Genomic DNA, 24895 nt, shown 5'->3' with positions numbered 1-24895 from the left:
CCCAGTCACACTATCACATAAAAAACAAAGAATACAGACATTATAATCTAGTTTTATTAAAGAGATCTATTTCTCACATTTCCTCATTTTTGTTTGGGGTATCAATATTGGTAGGGGTGATGAATAAATCTACAGGCAGAAGTACCTATCTTCATAGACACTAAACTGGACTCATGGAATCACAGAGTACCCAGAACCAACACTGCTAGAAAAAGTGCTGGAATGTAAGGACAAGAATACTTCCAAAATAGAGCCCCTCTCTCTGTCCCTGCTGCCCTATTCCCACCATCTAGATAATGCCTTTCTGGAAGAGAACAGGAGTCTCAATTTCTGACCAGAGCCAATACAAAATCTGTTTCAGAGACAAAAGATTTCTACCGAATTTTTTTCTCCAGGACTAGGAAGATAACCTTGTCCTTTCATAAAAAGTCTAATAAAGGAAGCTCTCAGCAGAGCTGCAATGCGGGCCCCAAAATTTTACCAATCTCCTATTCTCAGCCTATAGCCAGGGAAGACAAAGTACAGAATCACAAAAAGGAAAAATTGACTGCTTTCTATGATGAAGTCTGAAAGTGACAGAAACCTAAATGCATAAGCCTAAATAATCTCAGTTGTATCAAGTAGCTCTCTGAATGTCTACTTAAAGCAGGCTATTTATAAAGGCTTACTTTCTTAATGTTTTCCATGAATTTGAAAAAGTCTCAACAGAACCTCAGAATACACACTACCTTTGGACTCTGGTAATTTAAAAAAAAAAAAAAAAAAAAAAAAAGAAGCTTTAACTAATCAGGTAATGTTTTTCAAAGATCTTTTTCATTTGTCAGGCCTAACATTACCTCCCCTAAGCATAATCAACTTTCTTATTTAGAAATGGTGGAAACCCCTCCCACTTATTAGTGCTAATGAGGTAGATTTTAAAACTTTAGAAACTGATTGTTTTTCTGAGTTTGAAAGAACTTTTTTTTTTTTTTAACCTAAGGCTCTACATCTTGGAAGCTAACATACTTCATTAAACCTTTCACAGTTCTTGAAGATCAACCGGACGTCTGCCACAAAGTCATCTGGGATTTGGTAGTGTTGGGAATGTTTCTTCTGAAGCTTCTTTTTCACTGTGGATAAATCCATTGGTTTCTTTATAATTTTATAGTAGTTTGGTATCTGAAAAAAAGAGAGATTGAATAGTACAATATAACTAGGGAATTATTTAGTCTAAGATGGAATAAAAAGACACTAATCAATTAGGAAATTTATGTATTTGCTTAGAAATACTTCAATCTTGAAGACAAATTTGTCTTCCTCTAAATTTTTTGTTTGTCAAACCTCTAAATTTTCTATGGTTCTTTGTCAATAACATTTATGAAGTCTGGTCTTGACCCTCAGTCAAATTTGCTAGTATTTAATTTTTTAAATGGCATTTAATAATTTAACAGAGATAAACTGGTCACCAAAAAAGCAACAAAATCATTATCTTCTTCTACAGCATCCATGTATGCACAGAAACACTTGCATATCAATTGGAAGTCATGGAAATATTACTATTTACAGGGAACAAAAGCTCTTCTGTCTTTTCTGGGCTTTCATTTTTATGACTTCTACTTTTTACCCCCTCTCATTAAATTTAAGAAAAACTGTAGCATCACACAATTGTAAATATCCAGTACAAAACATTTAGCCAATACATAACTTTAAACTTTGAAAAGATTTTAAAATTATTTTAATCTGAATTTTACAGGTTAGGAAATTGAATCTTAATGCAAATAAGTAGATCTGTCCAGTATCCCAGTGTTAGCTGTAGACTGGAACTTAAGTCGCTCAACCCCTAATTCTGGTCTAGTAGTCTTTTTACTATTCCCTAATTCTACTTATTAACTGATGGATAATGGGTTTATTAAAAAATGCAAGCATCCACAGCAAAATAAATCTAGTTGCAGTACAGTGACTATCCTTGGTCTTGTTATTGGATAACAAAAATTATAGAATTTTTATCTCATATAAAGGAATCTTCCCCCCTCCCCCCTTTTTAAAGACAAAACAACCTTCAAAATCTCCCACAGTTATTTCATTTATTTTTTTAAATCAATGCCCTCATTATGTCATTTCTGGAAGTAGTCCAATAAACAAGAGTGGTATGATGGCAATTTTATTTTATTTTTATTAGAATTCTTACAATACAGCCTAGTTCCTTTTTAAGTTCAATATATATAAACAGAATTTGAAAGCTGAAAAAGATCTGAGGATCACTAGTGTAACCTTCTTATTTATCCTGCAGCACAGAGAGGGTTATATTTTTTTGGCTGTTAAAGATAAAGCTATGGTCAGGACCCAAGTTACATGACTTTCAATCTAGTAAGCTTCCCCATGTACAAGTCTTCCTAGAATTTTCATAACTTCTAAATCTTAAATTCAATAAAAAAAATTTTTACATGAATAGCAATCTAAATACCACACATGAAGTCTTAATAAAAGAATTTCATTGTCATTCTGCAAATTCTAAACTCTAAATATAGTTTTTGTCCTTTCAAGGACTGCTCATCAGAGCTGAGCATTAAAGACAGACAACTCACCGAAACAGGGACTGGTTCCTGGAATTCAATACTCAGTTCATGGCAATAGAGGTAAAGCAGTAGACGTTCACATTTCTGGCTCCCCATAAAAAAGGTACAGAAAAAAACCTTGTGAATTATCTTTTTCCTTTAATACAATATTCCTTAGTATGTGAACAATCTTAATTCGTGATTTATAAATGGTTCTGAAGTATAGTTTGTGCATTCAAGGAAACCTGCCTTATTTCCCATCAGAATTAGTATGACTAAGGATTTAGTGATAGTCTTTAATCCTCAGGTCATCTAACATAAACTGAGAACCCAAATCTGAATGGAATTAAGAAGTCATTTAATTCAACACCATAATTTTATGCATGAGGAAACCATGAAGTAATTTGTCTAAATTTACACAAGTACTAAGAAGAGCTTAAATTTGAACCCATGTTCTCCGATTCCAAATCCAGTATTCTTTCTGCAAAATTACAATGTCTTCTTGAAAAGGTAGATCTGGTAGAAAGCAAAAACTTTCTTCAAAGCAATTGTTAAATTATATGTCAATGGCATCTTAAGCCATATTTTCAAGTCAATTTATGGTTAACAAATAAATGGGAGGAAGTCAAGAACAATTCATTAATTAATCAACAATGGACTTTGCAGAACATTTTCATTTTGGGTGGGGGAAGTGATCAATTTTTTTTTTTAACCTTCTAGGACACCTTAATGACCGAATATTAAAATGAACACAAAGCATGCATTAGCAAAAGGAAGCCCAGTGACCAAAAATCAACATTAGGGAGAAATAATTTGCTATGAACTATCTTTCTATACACAGATTACTGAGATAATAGCTATACTGTCATATGAGAATTAATATAAAAGCCTTCTTGCATATGCATATTTTATCAAATTCAGGGGCCAGAAACCTTCTTTTTAGTATCCTGGTAAAATGTAAATTCTTTGGGAATTATCCCTACAATCCATTATGTCTTCAAATGAAATCTACTTTATTATGAATAAGTGACCAAATATTTCTTCAAAATGTACGTTAAATTATCACCCAAAACTAAATGGTATCTCCTATTTTCAAATATAGCTACAAATACACTGATTGGTTTAATGCATTATGTACATTAAACCATTCTAACCAACACCTCTATGCTCAAAATTCAAGACTAGTCCTTTAGTGAAAATCGTGTGAGCTGAGTGTTTCTTACAAAGAAGTGTTGTGTAGGAAGCTCTTGCTAAAACTATAATGACCAATCAACTATTTGGTACTTACCCTTTGGTCCATGGGGCTTAAGCCCTGTGCAGTTTTCCCCTTCTTGCTGTGTTGCAAATTGTCACAATCATATTCAACTTCAGGTTTCCCAAGATCTCTGCAAAATGTGCAAATCCATTCTCCACTACAGAGAGAGACACATAATCAGTCCAAGTTTTCGAGATGACTTTATTAGCTCTTTCCCCATAGATTTATATGTCCCAATAAAACAAATACAAGATGATTAATTAATGATACCATGAAAGAATCAACTGTTTTTCAAAATGGTTCAATGCAGTTTCTTTAAATACAATGTACCCCACCAGAAAACAGAATTCAACTTACAGAATTCTAATTCATTATACATTTTCAGGAAAGCATAGTGACATAAAGTGAAGAATACCTATCTATACTCTTTGGTAACCAAAGTAATGCCATCTTACTTTATTATAACAATTTATTTGTTTTGTCAGGATTTTATATTAAACTTATGAGATCTGAGAAATTAGAAGTATATTCTAATTAGTCATCTCTGAACAGAGTCTGGGTTGTCATCAATACTTACTAATGTGGGATAATACTGCTAACATATACAAACTTAAGTTATGTGGCAGCTGCAAAATCTGTAGCATATGCTATCTCTGCTGTTAGTGGAAAAAATTCTAAAATTCCAGCTTTCTGGAGCATTTCAGGTCATAAAGGAACATGGAATGATGATCCTTTAGGTTTAGCTCTTCCAATATATAAATAAAGGGAGTGAAGGTGGGGAGAAGGGGTGAAGACTTATAAAAATGTAGATATTCCCATGATCTAGGTGAAAGCACTCAAACAAATTTGGCATAATTTAACCATAGAAAGGAGTAAATATTTTCAATGAAAGAAATAGCAAATCAGAGATATCTGCTTTAATCAGTCAGGAACAAAGTGTCAAACAGCTTTCAAAACTCGCTTCAATTTAACCTTATCTCTCTCTACGTGTACTTATGTTTAGATTCAGAAATGAATGAATATAAATATCAATTTAAATCAATTTTACTTATAAAAATATTACTATGTTGGGTATCAGGCTAGCATGTAGCATATATACAAAATTTAAAAAAAAAAAACTACAGCCCTTATAGTATAGTAGGGAGAATGAGACATGTACAGAAATAATAACAAAAGTAACAAAATGGGAGTAGTACAGAAGAATGACTACATTCCTATGACATGAGAGATTTACAGATGCAGGTGTCACTTTTGGCAGGGAAATAGAAATGAGCTTCATTTGCATAGGCCTTGAATGAAAAGATTTCAAAAAGTGAAACCGTGAGGAGCTAAAACCTATTCTAAGCATGAAAGAAGCAACAAACGGTAAAAGGCAGAGTGTTTGGTACAGGGTGAGTGGTACAGCTTGTATGAAAAATATAAGGTTAAAATTAGATGTGTTTTATTTTGTAAGGAATTGACGGACACTGAAAGATTTTAAAAGGGAAAAGACATCAGATTTGTACACTGAGACACAAAGAATCATGTTTCAATATTTTGTACTTGAGGAAAGGATAAAAGTTAGAATTCAGCACAGTCCAGATGAGATCATAAATATCCAAACTAGGATCTACTCTAGAGCAACTTAGAGGTCATTTACCCCAACTTGCTCGTTTTACAGATGAGGCACCCAGGTGCTGATTCTGGTACCATCTCTACTGCATAAAGGAGAGGAAACTAAGAGGAGTAACAATGCAGAGGTAGATTCAATGATTTCTAAGGATTTTCAGAAATGACTAGACAGGAAAGGAATGGGAAGAAAAGAAAATAATTAATTCCTTAAGGATTGAAATTTGGAGGATTAAATTAAAAAAAAAAAAAAAGATTGTGTCATTATTAGAACAGATATTAAGAAGAATGAAGGGTTTTTGGCAGGAGAAATAGAGTCAGGCGAAAAAAATTTTTTTTCTACAATGATCCTAACCCCCCACATGATTTTCTCCTTTTGTAATCTGAGTCCTTTGTTGTTTTATCAGGGATGGGCAGATGTTTCATCATGAAGCCTCTGAAATTGTGGTCGGAGGCTTTACAATATCCCTATTCTTGTGTCAATTGCTCCTGCATTTGCTCACTTAGTCACATCATCCCAGACATTTCTGAAATCGCCTCTCAAAAAACCATTTCTTACAGTACAATCTCACTTGTACACCATAATCTCAGAACCATCAAGTGGCTCAGGGCACACTGTAAGGATTGTGGGGTTAAGATGGGAGCACTGTAACTGCAGAAGACAGACTGGCTGTACCCACTTCCGCTTGTTTCCCAAGAGTGCTGGCTTCACAAGTCAGAGGATCTGGGTTCAAATTCCCACTCCAGACACTTACTACTGCTTAACTTTCCTGGGCCTAGGTTTCCTCATCTAAAAAATAAAAGAGTTTTGATTGGATGGCCTCTGAGTCCCTTTTAATTTTGGCACTGTGATTCAATGACCTCTGAATTGAAAAAGAAAATAGCAAATATGGAGCTGATAGTTCAGAAAAGTGAGGTAATAAACAGTAAGTGATTTTAGATACTCTTGAAGAATTCGAGGCATCTAAGCTAATCTCATACAGCACTGAGTGCTGAACTCACTGAACCCACTATTGGTGACATCTCTAAGAATAGGGAGAAGAGGTCCTAAAAGATATGGGGAATTAGAAATGTTGCCTTGATTTATAAAAAAAGGGGAGGAGAAGGGAATTTCCTGGAAAAATTCTTGACTATATTATTCATTCAGTCTCTAATATACTACTGACCCCTCAGACAGAGGAAAAAACAGATGAGGAAGTGGTTCACAGGCTTGTCACAGAGGTATGATGTACTAATGATAAGGGATTTCAGTCAGTCAACAAGCCTTTATTATCTATGATGTGCCAGGCACTGAGCTAAGCACTGAAGATTTTTTTAAAAGGCAAAAAATTGTCCCTGCTCTCAAGGAATGCACAGGCAAACACCTACTTATAAATAAGCTATAGACAAGGCAGACTGTAGATCACCTGCAAGGAAAAGCTCTCAAATGAAGGGGACCTGGGAACAGCTTCTTGAGGAAGGCAAGCCGCTAGCTGAGATCTGAAGGAAGCCAGGAAGTAGAGATGAGGATTCCTATGAGAAGTAGGAATCCCTTTCCATAATAACCCAAAATGGTCCAAAATATATGATTGCAGATGTCCATTGACAAAGAACTCTCTACCTTCCATAACAAACCATTCTGTATCCTTCCAGCTTTATTTACTGAAATAGTAAATAACTAGTTATAACACTAGCCATAACAAATTTAATCCCTTTTTTATTAGCCAACTCCTCAGATATTTGAAATCAATGATCATCACTCACAAGCCTACAAATAACTTCTGCTCCAGGTTTAACAGTTTTAGTTTCTTTCATCAATTCCCATATTTAGTATTATGTAGCAAATCTCCTGACCCCCCTCTACCATCCTACCTACACCAAAAGCTATTATGTGCAAAAATATACGTGAATACAAAATTTATTTTAAAATAGTTTTATGCATAAAATTGGTTTAATGGCAATGTCCTAATTAAAATAAGCAACCTTAAGAAAATCTTAAGTACTAGAGGGGTCAAATCACTCACTATATAAGAAATAAAAAAATGATGCCTTCCTGTCCTAAGAACATACCACTTAATGCTGGGACTTGGTATGATTCAGCTTTTCTACATGTAAAAGAGGGAAGTTGTTTAAGCTGTCATGGTTGACATGGCAGGTCTCTTGGCAGAAATAAGAGGGCTCTAAATTTGTAGAAAAACAAAAAAGTTTGGGGGACCAGAATCCTCTGAAGGAGAACTATACTAAAATTCCTAACAATTTCAGAAGCAATAAATTTTGTCTTGTTGTACCTTGGAAAGCTGAGAAGAGTTGGAACGTGACAGGTGAGGTGAAAGACCTTTGGACACTTTTCACAGCATAAAAGATCCCCTCCATTTTGGCACACAGCGCACCAATCTTCATTTGGGTCTTCCTCTTTATTGCTGCCTTCTCCAGTCCTTGTTGAACGGTGCATTAGGTTTCGCATGGGAGATTTTCCATTGACAAGACTGCTAAGCCCAGGCTGCTTACAGCTCTCACTGATATCCATGGGTTCTGTTTTGACATGGTTTTCTAAGCTTCCTAATGCATCCAGCTCACTCTCCAGATGCAAGTTGGTCGAGAGGGGGGGTGTCAAGCTGCTCTCAGGACTGCTCAACTAAAATAAAATCACAGCATCAAAGTATGTCAGAACCACCTCATTTTTTTTAACAAGAAAAAAAAAAACTTACAACCACATCTGTTTGTTTTCTCTACCAAGGAGGATGACATGGTGCAGTGCCAAGAGTGCTGGCTTCACAGAGGAGCCGAGTTCAAATCCCACTCTAGATGCTTACTACTCATGTTACACTATGAATGCAGCTTAATTTTCCTGGCCTGCTATGAAAATTAAGTCCAGAGTTTAGAAAAAATGTTTATAAATAAGTCTATGACTTTTCGCTATCATAAGAGTGATTCAGAATCACTATATCTCTTTTCTCGAACCTATATGTACAAAAATATTTATAGCAGCTCTCTTTTAGGACAAAAAAATTGCAAACTGAGGACATGCCCATCAATTGGGGAACGGCTGAATAAATTGTGATATGATATGTGATTATGGTGGAATATTGTTGTTCTATGAGAAAAGATAAGCAGGATGCTCTCAGAAAAATCAGGAAAGTCCTTCAAGAACTCAAACAAAATGAAATGTACTGTATATATAGTAATAGCAATGTTGTGGAATGATTTTGCTATTATCAGCAATACAATGATCCACAACTATTCTGAAGAACTTATGATGATAAATGTTATCCATATCAAGAGAAAAGAACTGATTGTATCTGAATACAGACTGAAGCATACTTAAAAAAAAAGTTTAATTTTTTTTTTCTTTTAGAGGGTGGGGGAGAATCCATGTTTTCTTTCACAATACAACTTTTATGGAAATGTTTTGTATAACTTCACATATGTCTTCTTAATGGAGGTAGGAAGTGGGAGTTGAAAGGAAGGGAACGAATCCAGAGCTCAAAGTTTTAACAACATATGTAAAACAAAACAAAACAAAACAAACAACCCTGCCCCTCCCCCACCAGTTTTACATGTAACAGGGGAAAAACAAAAATATTAAATAAAAAAAAACAAAAAACTTGACACTTTTGAGGATACTAAGATAAATGTAAAACATCACTTAGCTAACTTTTATTATCATTGAAAAATTATCTAGCTAACTTCATTATTTATGAAAATGAAATAAGGGAAAGTCAAACATCATCCATTTTAAATTTACTTAGACATAACAGAATATGAAATTCCAGTAGTAGTAATTACCCTAATTGTGATTTTTCTATAAGCATATAAGTTGGATAACAAAGGGAATTATTTCTAAATTTTACAAATGAATAGGGGTCACTATTTTCTACTTGCTGATATGTACTTAGGAAGTTTCCTGAACTACGTCTTGGCCATATTATCTTTCCAGAGTAGAAGAGAGTTTATAAAATGAAAAGGATTAAAATTAACCAAGTCTGATCATAAATTATTCTGGAAATCTTCAAACCTTAGGTAGATGTATAAACTTAACTGAATAAAATCTATTTTGCCTTCCAGAAAAAAAAGAAAGAAAATGGAAAAGGAAAAAAAAAATTACCTCGAGATCTAAGACCTTTATCTAAGAACATTCTACCACTCAAATACACAGACTTATGGCAATTGCAATTATCTGTGAATAAAGCCTGAATTTAAAAGATGATACTACAACTTCCATTTTCCCAATTGAAGTTCCATTCTCCCAACTCCCCAAAAGAATCTGCATTCATAAAATCTATTGAACAAATTGAGAGTCAATTGTGGACTTATTCAACTTTGTGATCAAGCTATCCTTGCTATACACCAATTGAAAAAGAAGTCATAGAATATGGGTAGTGGGATTCAGGAAAGAATGAAAACTGATAAAAATTTGCTACAACAGAGTTTGGCGGTTTCTTTATCCCTTTCCTCAAGCATGAAACATTTCTTTTGACATGTTCAAACTGAATTACATTGAGGATAACTAATTGATTAAAAAAAAAAATAGAAGTCAAATGACAATTCCAATGATACTACTATCCTATTTCCCTTTCATAATTCATATTTTCTTAAGTCATTAGGATGGAAAAGTGGGTGCAGAATAATAAACTAGGATTTTCCTTGACAAGAGCCTTTGGATTGATGACTGTTAACATGGATTAACTCACAGAAATATAGAACCTGGCAATGGGAAATGATATTTGAATCAAAATGATATTTTGATTCCCACTTTCTGAATTTTAGATTATAGTATTTTTACAAAGAAAATCCAAGAGATCTTCAGTCTTTCCTTATCTACCTATAAACCATCCAATTATCCCTCATTCTTTAAAAAAAAAACCAAAAAACAAAAAAACCTTCACTTGATTTATCCATCCCTACTAGTGGTTGTCCTATTTTTTTCATCACTCAAAGATTTTAAGTTAAGAATTAATACCTTCCTTTTCTTCTCATAGGCTTCCAAATCCTACGATTCAATTGAAACCACTCCTTCCAATGTTAGTAATGATATCCTAATTGTCAAATTATCCAAGCCCACACTGTCTTTTCTTTACTCTGATCCTTCTTGATATTTCTGGATTATCAGTCACCCTCTGGATACTCTCCTTTATAGTTGATTCTGGTGCTTGTCTCTCATAGTTCCTCTCCTAGCTGTATGTATGTTTATTCCCTTTCAGTCTCTTTGGCTGGATCTTCATATATGTCACATCCTCTAACTGTCCCCAAGGTTCTGTCTTGTGGCCTTTTCCCTCGCTATATTATTTTACTTAGTGGATCTCATCAGCTCTCAATGATCATCTCTTTGCAGATGATTCTCAGATCTCTATAAATAGCCCTAACTTTTCTTCTGACCTCTAGTCTTACATCTCTAACTAGATGTCCTCAGACTCTTTAAAATCAGTATGCTCCAAATTGAATGTCTCTTTGCCAGTAAACCTTCCCTTCTTCCAATCTTTCCTATTATTGTCAAAATGGTCCATTTCTCTTGTCATTCAAACCCAAAACATTATTTTCTTTCTCAAATTCTCACTGGTGCTCATCCCACATAGCAATCTGTTGACAAATCCTGTCAATTCTACTTTCACAATCTCAACATACCTCTCTCTAGAACTCATACAGCTACCATAATAACTGGTTTGCTGAAAGGGGACTTCTGATTAGATTTTCTGCCTCTTTCTTTCTACTTTAATCCAACTTCCATTCAATTGTCCAAGTGATCCTTCCATGTCACCCCCAACTTCCCCATCTGAGAAATTCCACTGGCTATTATTGCTAGGACCCAATATAAAATCCTCTATTTGGATTCACAACCTGTCCTCCTCCTCATTCTTCCAATATTCTTATACTCCTTCCCTACCCCTTCCATGTCCTCTCCAATACAGCAACACTGATTTTGTTTTCACTGTCTTATCTGTCCCTCTTGCTTGGGATGCTCTCTACCTCCCATTTTCCCAGGATCACTTCCAAATTCAGCTTAAATCTCACCTTCTGCAAAAGCCTTTCATGAATATCCCACATCTTTACACTATTTTCTTTCTGAATTTACCTTCTACTTACAATGCCTTAATAAACACCTGTTGAGTGACAAGCAGAAAGAGCAATTTGATTTTTTTTCCAAGCATACAGCATAAATGATTCCCAGAACCATAAACACCCTCAACCAAATGGACTATAAAGGAAGAAGAAACACAAGGATCAATCAAACAAGCTTGTGTCCTTCCAAGAGTCTTCACTGGAATCGCAGAGGAATCTTACCATGCATGCACTCCTCCTGCCATCCTCTGTCTTCTCTTGTTTAACAGTTCCTGAGTAGCTGCATATTTCTTCCTCAGTGCCAGGCTCTTGCTTGACCTTTACTTGGTCAGATTTGAAGCTAAGACTTGCCTTCTCTGTAGTTCTGCCTGATGACCCACAGCTGAAAAATCATGCACATGGGAAAATAGAATACGTAAAAATAATTACTAACCTATGAATAGCAAAAAATTGGATGAAAAAACATGTTATTAACAAGTGAACCCCACAAGGAAATTAGATCTTTGTTCTCTTTCCATGAAAAAAAAAGACACTAATCTACACTTATTGTATACTTTTTTAAAAAAAGTTGTGCTTTGCAAGTTTTAAAAAATAAATTTTAAACTTTCAGAGGACACTAGGACTATAGGATTTTAAAATACTTATATATCCACACAACTAGTTTAAAACACTGATAATTTCATTTCTGAGAGAAAGATGGGACAACACTGTTATTGCTAACAAGCAAGATTCATTCATTTTAATTAAGCATGAAAACTGTCTTAGTACCTACTAATGTTGGATCAATGAAGCTGGGATAAGTTCTATCCAGTTCCTAAAGAAAAAGCAATGGCCAAAAAAATGTGGAGGTGTGACCTTAAATAGTATTAGGGATAAACATCTCATTTTATTTACAATCCTCTCCAATACTCATAATAACACCAATTATTCCTTTGACTCGAAATATAAAGAGAAAAACCCCCATTCAAATAGGTCTTTTTTCTTCAATATGATACAAAGTATGATTAATGATGTTTAATCATTAATCAGGTAATTTACCTAAATTTACCTAAATCAGGTAATTTGAATTGGAATAAAATTTATTGCCACAGTAAGTATCCAAACCTCTATCCCAGATACTTCCAAGTGGTGATAACACTTACCTGCCTCGACTGCCTGTGCTAGAGGTACTTGGTGGTCTTACTGGTGTGTGGGAATTGGATAAGCCTAAAAAATCCAGGGCAAAAAAGTATGTTAAAAGCAAATCCAAAGATGTTTCTACTTTCAATTCAATTCAATGAGAAATTGAAAGTACTCAAGTTATGCTTATTAAATTACTCCAGACTAATAATTTTAGAAAGTGAGCCCTAATGTTCAGCCCACCTAGAGAAACATAAAGTAGTTCACATATAAATTGTCTATTTGGATGTCTAGAAAATATTCTTTGAAGCCTAATAATTCAGTTATAGAAAGTATATATTCCATTAATGAATGCACACTTAAATTTTAATAATTGCACTCTCAGTCAAACAATATTCTTTTAATAAAATATATATATCTATATCTGTCTATATCTATATCTATCTATCTATCTATCTATCTATCTATCTATCTATCTATCGCTAAGACAATTGGGGTTAAGTGACTTGCCCAGGATCACACCGTTAGGAAGTGTTTGAGGCCAGATTGAACTCTGGTCCTCCTGACTTCAGGTCTGGTACTCTAATCACTATACCACCTAGCTGCCCCTGGCACATATGTTCTTAAGAATTCACAGAATACAAGATCTGAAGATCACGTAGTCCAATTAATACTGGTATTCCTCTATATCTTCAATAATTCTATTAAAAAACTTTCTTATAAGGGAGGAACCAAAGACAGCTTTGTCTATTGTTAGATGACTCTTAACTGCTCAGAAGCTTTTTGTTTCACTAGAAGCTTAAATTAAATTTTCGCAACTTCCATCCATTATTCACAGAGAAAACTTAGGGGTCAGGCAGTTAAGATTAATCCCCCTTTCACTAAACAGTTCTTCATCTGAAGACAGTTTCTCCACTAAATCTTTCCCTCTTTAGGTAAAACATTCCCTAGTTCCTTTATATGATTCTCATATGACATACTCTTATTCTCTAACATCTTAGTTGTTCTATAGCCCAAAATGTGGTACTCAAAAACTGAACAAAACAGTCCAAACATGCCTCAACCAGGAAAGTAAAACCATCATTTCCTTAAACATTATGCCTCTCCAATTTGGAACTATGCTCAAAAAGTTATCAAACTGTGATCCAGCAGTGGTACTACCGGGCTTATATCTCAAAGAAATACTAAAGAAGGGAAAGGGACCCACATGTACAAGAATGTTTGTTGCAGCCCTCTTTGTAGCGGCCAGAAACTGGAAACTGACTAGATGCCCATCAATTGGAGAAATGGCTGAATAAATTGTGGTATATAAATGTTATGGAATTTTATTGTTCGGTAAGAAATGACCAGCAGGAGGATTTCAGAAAGGCCTGGAGAGACTTACACGAACTGATGCTGAGTGAAGTGAGCAGGACCAGGAAATGATTATATACTTCAGCAACAATACCATATGATGATCAATTCTGATGGACCTGGACATCTTCAGCAATGAGATGAACCAAATCAGTTCCAATGGAGCAGTAATGAACTGAACCAGCTACACCCAGCAAAAGAACTCTGGGAGATGACTAAGAACCATTACATTGAATTCCCAATCCCTATATTTTTGCCCGCCTGCATTTTTTATTTCCTTCACAGGCTAATTGTACAATATTTTAGAGTCCGATTCTTTTTGTATGGCAAAATGACGGTTTGGACATGTATACATATTTCGTATTTAATTTATACTTTAACATATTTAACATGTATTGGTCATCCTGCCATCTGGGGAGAGGATGGGGGAAAGGAAGGGAAAAATTGGAACAAAAGGTTTGGCAATTGTCAATGCTGTAAAATTACCCATGCATATAACTTGTAAATAAAAAGCTATTAAAAATTAAAAAGAAAAACAACAACCAACATTATGCCTTTCCTGAACTTTTAGTCCTGTCATGTCACACTAATTTCAACAAACCACACATAAACCTATGTGCAAGGTACTAGGGCTAGAAACTCTCTCTTCCCTTAAAAAAAACAAAACCAAAACCTGCCATCAAAGACTTTACATTTTGAGGGCAGGAGAAATACAAGATGTAAATAGTAAACAGACAAAAATAAAACTATTTTAGAAGGAAGAAAGCACAAATAATTATGGAAGATCAAGAAAAGCCTTGTAGGAGATAGGTGTTTGAGCACAACTTTAAAAGACAAAGATTCTAAATGCTAGAAAGAAAGAACATGAGAGAAAGACTGCTTTCTGTCAGTATCTTTTAAAAGACATTGACTCTAAGGAACTGTTAAGTAAGCCAGTCTGGCCACCGTACAGTATGTATGAAGGAAAGAATTATGAAATAAGTACAAAAAGACAAAATGGAGTAAAACTATGAAGGACCTAATACCAAACTAAAGAATCTGCATTTTCTATCTAAAACCAAAAGGGAGCCTCATAATAAACATATAAGCCCCCAGCTACTTTACACAAAATCTGTTTATACTTCCCTATTCTATACGAGAACATTTTTTTTGAAGCCCATATTTAGAAATTTACATTTATTCAAATTAAATTTCATCTAATTTTTTTTAGCTTGCCCAGAGAAAGATGATCAGGATAGCAAACTTGGGATGTTCTGTCTGAAAAAGACAAGAACAGTTCTTGGGTAAACAAGCGAGACATTCTTATTTGGTAACAGGTTCAACCAGCTGATTAGTGAGATTTAGGATCCTGACATTTTTAGCTATCTCTCCGAGTTTCATGTCATCTGCCATTTACCAGTGTGCTTCCCATGATCTTTTTTCCTTTTCTTTTCCATTCCAGTCACTGATTAAAAAAAAAAAAAAAAAAGCCTAAAAGAACAGAGACACTCCCCTAGAGACACTTCTCCAACTTGACATCAACCCTCTAGCGATCAGAGAATCATTTTAGCAGTTCCAAAGCCACCAAACTCTATACTGTGATCTAAGTCCACCTCTCTAAAATCGATATAGAAAAATGGCAGGCCAGATTTCATCAACTATCTTGGTAAAATCTAAGCACTGTTTGTTATTGTATCCAGATTGCCCTTCTCTCAACATGTACCAGGTTATCAAGGTTCTTCTTAAACAGTAGTGCCCATTAACTGAACATCATGTTCCAAAGGAAGTCTCTCAAAGACAGTATACAGTGAGATTATCAACTCCCTATTCTTGTTGTCCTCTTAATGAAGCCCAATATCTCAATCATTTTTTCACAGATATATCATTCTGCTAATAATGAGCTTGCAATCCATTAAAACCCCCAGATTTTTTCAGAACTGGTGTGAACCCCCATCTGATAATATCTATATATCTTCTTTATAAGAAAGTAGTTGTTCAATAGTGTGTGACTCTCTTGGGGTTTTCTTGACAAAGATACTAGGGTAGTTTTCTAATCTCCTTCTTTAGCTTATTTACAGATGAGGAAACTGAGGCAAGAAGCAGGAATGGACTTGCCTGAGATCACACAGCTAGTAAGTATTTGAGGCCAGATTTGATCTTGGGAAGATAAGACTTCCTGACTCTAGGCCTGGCACTCTCTCCACTGTGCCATCTAAATGTCCCTCTCCTCAATAATAGACTTGTTAAAATACAATAAAATAAGATCTGTAGCCCTCAACTTATTAGTTAAGTAATCTTATCAAAAAAAGGAAATGAGATTAGTCTGCTTTCTAATGAAGCCATGTTGGTTTACTGTAATCAGCTCTTCCTTTCCAGATATTCATATTCATTCACCAGCTACCTTATTAAATATCCTTTTTAGAATTTTCCCAGAAATGGAAGTTGAGTTCACTGACCTATATAATGGGTACACTTATCCCTGACATCCTATTTCTAAAAATCAGGACATTTGCCCTTATCCAATCCTCTGATACCTTTGCTGTCTTCCATGATCTTTCAAATAGTATTAAAAGTGAGTATGTAATCATCTTGGGCAATACCAAAAGGACCTGATGGTTCAATCTGGGCAGTTAGAGGGGGGTCTCTTCCAATCTCCTTATGCATCCTGGCTATCAATCCCTTGTTAGACTTTTCTATAACTTAGCCATTTCGGTGATCACTCTCCTTTTCAGAAGAAAAGAAACAAAATAATTTGAGTAGTTCTGCCTTCTCTATTGTACTTATGTTCCTACCCACCCCAAATAAAGGTCCTATCTTTTTTCAATACATTTTTTAAAAACCCTTGTCGATCATCTTCCATTTCCTTCACCAGGATCAGCTCACCTGGGGCTGAAGCATCTCTTATATCACCTTTATAGAACTGTGCTCCGTTCTTAAATTAATTTTTCTGTCACCTAGTCTTGCTTCCACCTTCTGCCCATTTTTAATTTAAGCCAAACTATATAATAATAGCAGCTTGCATTAAATGCCAAAGAAGCTGTTGTTAAATACAGTACAAATTCAAGTTTTATGACTTAGGTGAACCATCCAATATTGTGTCACTACAGAAAACATTCATGTAAACAGCAAAACTAAAGTCTTTTTCTTAAAAACATCAATTTTTAAAATAAATGTTATTTCCTAATTTTTATTCTTCCCTTTAACTACTATTTATTAAAGCACTTTTTCAGAAATGATATAAAATTGTCTTGAAGAAGATTCATTTTTCTAGTTTCTTCTCCACATTATGAAAACAGAAGAAGTTAAAAACAATCTTTTAACTGGAACTGAAGACAATAATAAAACCCAGGGAAAATAACAGCACTTCTTAAATTCTGAACATTAACCAGTATACTCCTAGGATAATGAATTGTTAATATTATTACCAAATGTGTGAAAAGTATTCAAAGTAAAAGGGAGGGAGTAAAGAAAGGAAGGAGGAAGGGAAGGCAAAAATAATGTACAATATTTAAAGATATATGCTTGTTTCAAGATCAAAGTTAAATATTATAAGCAATCCCTGTTCATTTTACCTGATGATCCTGGTGAGAGGGCAGAGGGTCCTGGAGAGGGATTCATAGTACTTGTAGGCTGTGGGGGTAGGTGACTGCCTGAGATATATCTACTTAGAAGATTATCTAAACTACTTGAACCAGCATCTTCCAACTAAAAAGAAAAAAAGACAGAATTTTATCTAGGCAGAGAAAAAACCCCTAAATTCAACAATTTAGCAGTTTATAATTAGAAATATTTTACTCTACAAAAAAATTGAAGGACAAGCAAGATGACAAGAATTAGAGCTAACAAAGACCCATGTTTCCTCACTTATTTTTCATTTTGTGAATTTTTCTACCATTAATCTGCAATTAAATGCTGAAATGAATAAAATGTTTAAAGTTAATCATAATAAAAACCATTTCATGTTTCAGTCAATGATCAGAAAAAGAAGTGTTCTTATTCTCTGGGAGGTTAAGGGACAATTTTTGTACCCCAAACATCATTAGACATTATTTCTGATGAAGTGATGGTCTGTGTGTGTACACAAATTACATGACAATTTTTGCACCCCAAACATCATTAGACATTATTTTTGATGAAGTGATGGGGTTTGTGTATGTGTGTGTACACAAGTTACATGTTGCTGCCTCTGTAGCTCACCAAAATTAGTCTCAGAGTCATGGGCTGGGTTTGAGTCTAAATCCCTTAACCTCTCAGGTTAACTTAACTTCCCAGAGAAGGTGCTGATTTACATTCCCAAAGGAAGTTTCCCAGCTGGAATTCCCTACAAAGATGACATCATAAGTCCACAGGGAAAAAAAAAATCATTTGAAAGTCCCAATGTGACTAATAAGATACTATTTTCATTAGTGAGGCAATGTGAAAGATACTCTTCATTATTTACTCAACAGCTACAATTAAAACTAAATACATTAAAATTTTCAACATTCAAGTTAAATATTAAAACACTCCATTTAGTTCACCCCATTATTTTTATATTTATCCCAGTATTTTTTTTAAAAATGAATCTATCACCACTTAAGAGCAAACTTGATCATGTTTAAAAACTGCAGGATAACAATGATTTCTCATTTAACTCATTGCATGCTCCTCATTGTAAAAATCACCATTTTTCACCTGTTCAAGTGAGCTAACTCACTCCTTAGGTCTTTAGATCACACCAGTTCTTACGCCTGAAATGGCTTCCTTATTTCCATTTGTTATATTCCTTCCTGCAGGCTGTAGGAAAACAGGTACATTAATGTACTGTTGTTGGAGCCAGAAACTAGTCCAGCCATTCTGGAGAACAATTTGGAAGTGTATCTCAAAAACGTTCATTTGTATATACTCTTTGACCCAGAGATTCTGCTATGAGTTCTGTTCTCCAAAGAGATTTTTAAGTAAGAGTAAAATGACCCATATTTACAAAATATCTATGGCAATTCTTTTTGGGGTAACAACTGAAAATTGAGAAGTGCATAGCAAATGAAGAATAGCTGAACAAGTTATGATATGAGTGTTATGGAATACCTTTGTGCTGTAAGAAAGGAAGAAAGGGATGGTTTCAGAAAAACTGGGAAGGTTTATATGAACTGATGCAAAGTGAAGTGAGCAGAACCAGGAGAACAATTTACACAGTAACAACAATATTGTAAAGACAACAACTTTGAAAGACTTAAGTATTCTAATCAACACAATGACCAACTATAATTCCAGAGGACTCATGATGAAACATGCTACCCACCTCCAGTTAGAGAGGTGATGGACTCAGAGTGCAGACTGAGGCTTATGTTTTGTTTTGTTTTTGACATGGCCAATGCGGGAATTTGTTTTGCTTGGCTATACGTGTTTGTAACGGGTTTTGTTTTTCTTGCTTTCTCAAGGGGGATGGGGGGAAAAGTGGGAGGTGAGAGGGAGAGAATTCAGACCTGAAAATAAAATAAAATTCAATTGGAAAAAGAAAAAAAAAATTAGGGACACATGCATGTCCCAAACCATTTTAGCTTTTCATAGTAACTCATGGTTCTGTTCCTTGTGATTCATCAAAATTATTTTTACAAGGCTATTTATATTTTAATAACTTCAACTCACTGACGGAATGATATGGAGCCAACCTGATCATTCCTGACTTTTCTCTTTAATTCCAAGACCTCTCATCTCAACTGTCTCCTATATGGGAGATTGGTTTGAAAATGAAATAGGTTATAAAAAAATTTTAAGACAGTAAAAGTAATAACCTATCTGATCAAAAATATTCATAAATGCTCCATATTTAATAGGAAAAACAAACTGGAAGATACCTATGTATTTAACAATTGGAGAGTGGCTGAATAAACTATGGCCTATTAATGGAATGGAATAAAATGGTAACCAAAAAATGACAAATATGAAATCTTTATCTAAGGAAATGTAGAAAGACCTATATAAGGTGATGCAGAGTGTTAAGTAGTACTATACGTATACAATGTCAATAACTGTTTAAGAAAATAAAGAAAGCAAAGAGAATGGAAAGGGGGGCTAAAGGCGCTTCAGACAGGCAGGAAGGGTGTGCAACTAGGAACAAAATCATTCCTTGTTAAAAAAAAAATGGGGGGGGGGGAGGGAAGGGGTGTTTCTATGTTAGCTTTTTGGCTAACTGGATAACCTTGGTTTTGGTTTATTAAACATTTAATAACAAATACAATTTTGGTGTCAAAAAGAAAAAAAAACCAACTCCTTTTATAGTTTCAAGCACAAAAAATTTTTAAAACACCTTTCCTGATTAGACAAAGGAGTCTTGGACCTATTTTCTTATTATAGAAAAAACTCTCTATATAGGGTTAGGGAATTTACCTACAATTTACAGTCTTTCCTCTGGTACTGAGAAGACAAAATGGGGGGGGGGGGGGGGGGGGGGCGGTTCATGGGCCACAGAAATAACATGGTGAGAGGGAGAATTTAAACAGGTCTTCTTAACTCCAAGGCAAACTTTACATTCATCATACTAACTATCTCTTTGTGCATTTTTCATTTAGAATCTGTGATATCATCACAGTATACAGAGAATTTTGTCTTAAACTGTTATATCTAAGAATCTTCATAGAACTAAATTCCCTATTTTTTTTTTAGTTGAGGCACTCAACTATTTGAAGTAATAAAGGGGAAGCAATAATGAACCTTTTATAGTCCACTTATCCTTGAGTATGAATGGGCAGCATTATGTAAAAGTTACCTGAAAGTAGACTAAGTGATGGGCAAGTTGCCTTAGAATTAAATTTAATGCAAAAAAAAAAAAAAAAAAAAAAAAAAAAAAAAAGAAAGAAAGAAAAAGAAAAGAAAAAGAAAAAGAAAAGCAAATGATTCACGAGTAAATACTTCATTTTTCTGTATATTCCTTGCCCACTCAGTAACCACAGGTATACATACAACAAACCTCTTTAAAAGTGATTTTTACCAACTACTGAATGTTTTATCTATAAAAATAAACTTTAGCTGGGATTATTGATGCTGTTATGAACTCCCTATTATCTCATTCCTCATAATTGTTCCAACTCTTTATTCTTTTTGCTTACAGACCTAGGTCACATCATAAGCTACCTCAGTTTTCCCCAACCACTTTGATTTCTCTCCAGTCAGCAAGAAGAAATATGTCTATTGCTCTCTGACATTAATCACTTTCCAGGCCCCGTTAGCCCTCTTAATTCTTGCCTCTTCTAGGACCAGCACGGTCAACCCCTCACTGATATCTATAAGTACTCAGACCTGAGAAATCAGATTTATAAAAGCTTCACCAGAATTTTCCCTTGCTTTGTTTCAGGAGTGAGGGGACAATGTGTCTGGAAGACTATAAAGCTAAAATAAACTCTTTTCTGATATGCTGGAAAGTTTTGCTAAATTATTTTTCTGTCTCTTTTTTATTTGGAAAATGAAGATAATAAAGATAAAAATTTACTTAAAAAAAAAAAAGCTCCTTACTTAATTAGGTCTTTCTACCTTATTCTGCCACAGTCCTACCTGTTTCTTCCACTTTAAATGGTGCTCTACATTAGCTCCCTCAATTTTCTTAAAACCTATTATTTGGCTTTCTCCTCTCAATACTGAAACTGTGTCATCAAAAGTTGCCAAACACAATCAACAAATACCTCTTTTTTTCCTCCATGAACTCTTAGCATTCCTCTTTTAAATTTTTTTCTTTTCTTGATTAAAGGGGCTCTATATCTACTATTCTAACTCTTCTATTTCTTTGATGGTTTAGCCTCTTTCTTGAGATAATTTAATGTGGCTATGCCCCAAGGGTCTTCTCTCTTTCAACAGTAGGCCTCCTAGAAATTCAGATGTCTGTTAATGGACTAAAGACCTATATATTTCTGCCTTTCAGGCCATGGAAACCTTCACTGACACTTAAAATTCAACATGCATAGAACCAAGTTACCATCTTTTCCCCTAAACCTGGCTGCTGCTATTGATTTCACTTTAGTGACACCGTTTTCCATGTTCATGGTTCTGCCGCTATCTTATGCCTAAGATATTATAACTAGGGGGAAAATATGACTTGGGGTCAGAAGAGACCTGAGTTTGAAAACTAACTCAAGACATTTACCTGTTACAAGACCTTGGACAAATCACTTGGATTGCCTGAGCCCACTTTCCACAGATATAAACAAGTGGGGATAATCCTGCCTTAGTATATATCCTGCAGGGTACTCATGGGGATCAAATGAGATGATGGATGTAAAGCACTTTGTGAATCTTCAAGTGCTACATAAATGTCAACAGTTATTACTATCATCATTGACTCTTTCCGCAGCAAACACATTCAATTATTAACCAAGCTCTATTAATTCTGTCTCAAAGTTTTTACCTGTTTCCAATCTGGGCCAGGGATGCTTTCTTTTAAGCTGCCTCACAGCCCCTCCCCAAATCCAATAACAGTGCACTAAGCTCAGTGCATAGAATACAGCAGATGCTTACGAAGGTAGTGAATGAAAATGGAATTGTCGCCAAACAGGGTGGACATCAAGCCAGTTTTAGTCCCACTGTGATGCAGAACCCCTAAAATCAAAACTGCACCAGCCTTGGGCTCTCCAACAGCAGAGTAGAAGAGTTCCCTGAGCTAAGAGGCTGCCCCGCTCCCTATTTTACCACTTCTGCTTCACCCTAGCTCCCGAGCCACATGTCTAAAACAAACACAAGTTTGTGGAAGGCTTTACACAACTGCGTCACTAAAGAGCATGCCAGTTCTGCCACAGGTGGCCTCTCAGGTGTGTTGTGGTGATGTCGCTCTCTGGCCACAAGCACCAGCAGTTCAGCAATGCCACCTGAGAGCTCAAGGAACAGGCTCGGCCTCCGGGCCCCCCTCAGCCTCCAGTGTCTCTCAGGTTACTCCTCTTCAGGCAGACGATGGCTACCTTCTTTGCTTCCAACAGAGTGTTGGCTCTTCAGTTTTCATGTCTTTGTTCATTCAGCTGTCTATGAAAGCAAGGTTTTCCTTTATACCCTCTTTGACTCCTGAATTCCGACACGTCCTTACAAGTCCACAAAGGATATTTCTCTATGAAGCCTTTCCTAATCTCCCTAACAAAGCTGTTAAACTCCTTCTGTTCTCTCCAAGAGGCCACATACTACTTTAAAACTCTCCGATGAGAATTACTGTCATCTGTGCGCATATTTTGTCTACTTAGGAGATAAACTAACATCTACTTAGTGAACTGAATCCACATCATAAATAGATGGACAATGAAGGCTAGATAGGATGATTTTACAGTGTTAAATACTTATCCTCAGAGGCTTCCAGGCAATATCCTGCCCTACTTACTCTCCTCCCCTCAAAGGGCCTTAAATTTTGTATTTACCAATCCCCAATTTTAGAGTCTCTCCTTATTTCCATTCCAGACTTAGTCCTTGTCAACTTCTTTTTTTCTTGTGGAAAGCAAGCTTTGCTATGAACAAAATAGGTACTTACTTTTTGTTGTTAATGATACTGGCTACATTATGAGTATGTTTTGCTGTTCTTACAATAAAATTTCTCTTGGAAAATGGAATAAGATTTGAAGAGCTGGACTATTGTTACAGCTTACTTTTCTTTCAAGCTACTAATTAATTTCTGCAAAAGTATGATTTGTACCATGGGCATCTGCTTGTGAGTTTAAAACAATGATCAAAGGGACTAATGAAGTGACATTAGTAACATTTCTGATTTACATATTCATACATAGACCCAGGAATTTCACTTAACTGGAATAAGGGAAATCTAAAGATCTGCTTCATTCAACTACTAAAACTTTTTTAATCTTACAGTACACAAACCTGTATTGGTGGGATGTCTGGAAGAGATGGTAAATTCTCTGGATTGGTTACAGAGGGAATAAGCTCTATTGCTGTAACAGAAGGGCTGGTAGGACCACGATTAGCATTTGCCATGGTGGCTGTAGTGGGACTGGTTGGGTTGATCGTGGTATTATGTACAGATACAACAGGAAAAGGCCCGGCATGTCCTGGGTTAGAATGCTGTTAGGAAGAAAGATATTACCATTACTATTGAATTGAATATTTAACAATCTATCTTAATTCTAATCATGTACACAAAAATTCCAACACAGAGTAGTGATTGTTAGGACAATTAGACTTTTTTCTTTTTTTCTCTTTGTGGAGAGAGGGTGTCTAGATTTGTGTTTTTATTAGTTTAGGAATTTTTTGGGTGGGAAACTTTCCTCCACTGTTGCAGATGAGTGACTCATCTGCAACTTAAAAGTTTTAGAAATGGAAGTTCTAAAATTTAGGTGGGCCTATTTAGAGAAGGCAACTCAGAAAAGGAAATATAAGGATATAATGAGCACATAAGAAACATTTTCTTCATTTACAAAGAGAACATTTACTTGAAGAATTGGTTACTATGTCCCCAATGAAAAGAAAGAAAATTACTTAAAATACAGATTAATTGCAAAGTTCATTGATTTATTTAAAAACTGTTTTATAAAAATAAACATTTTTAGCACTAAAGTAAAAGTCATAATTATAATAATAGACATACTTGTCTTTGGAGATGAGGCTGCATCATGGAATACTGAGGTCCACTATGCCGAGGTATCCCTGGTATTCGAGCAGCATTCTGAGCCATCCTCATCTGGTGGGCTTGGAAAGCTCCACAATTCATGTTTCCTCTCTGCATTGTCTGCACACTGATTAATCGTGGTGGCTGTCAGAAAAACAGTGTTTATAAGTCTCCATATTTTAATGTATACTTCTGATTTGGGAGAGGAAAATGGGTTTTTAACAAAAACAGGAAGAATGTCTTGGCACAGATTAAAGGTGAAAAAAAAAAAAAGACATCAAAAACCACCACTCTAGTTTTATGGTCCTTTTAAAACACTGAAATATTCATTTTGATAATAAATGAATCTGCTTTATCAATCATTCAATAAGCATTTATTCATGTCTAAAATGTTCTGTGAATCACATTAGGTCCTGGGAATACACATACAAAGAAAAAGTCTTT

General features: G+C 35.1%; 1 protein-coding gene across 2 annotated transcripts in view; it reads right to left on the bottom strand.

Moving 5' to 3' along the window:
• The window catches only part of TRIM33 (tripartite motif containing 33), a 128473-nt gene that overhangs the window by 5946 nt on the left and 97632 nt on the right, over positions 1-24895 (bottom strand). For both annotated transcript variants that reach the window (XM_051992963.1, XM_051992964.1), the window contains exons 10-18: positions 24431-24595; positions 23707-23907; positions 17457-17589; positions 12576-12639; positions 11656-11815; positions 7665-8011; positions 3823-3946; positions 2565-2639; positions 1006-1158 (exon numbers count right to left, since the gene is read on the bottom strand). In XM_051992963.1, the coding sequence (XP_051848923.1) occupies positions 1006-1158; positions 2565-2639; positions 3823-3946; positions 7665-8011; positions 11656-11815; positions 12576-12639; positions 17457-17589; positions 23707-23907; positions 24431-24595 (1422 nt within the window). The remainder of the gene's footprint in view (positions 1-1005; positions 1159-2564; positions 2640-3822; positions 3947-7664; positions 8012-11655; positions 11816-12575; positions 12640-17456; positions 17590-23706; positions 23908-24430; positions 24596-24895) is intronic.

Source organism: Antechinus flavipes, chromosome 4 (genome assembly GCF_016432865.1).
Source record: "Antechinus flavipes isolate AdamAnt ecotype Samford, QLD, Australia chromosome 4, AdamAnt_v2, whole genome shotgun sequence".
NCBI classification, from domain to species: Eukaryota; Metazoa; Chordata; class Mammalia; order Dasyuromorphia; family Dasyuridae; genus Antechinus; species Antechinus flavipes.
This window is presented reverse-complemented; position numbering and strand designations above follow the sequence as displayed.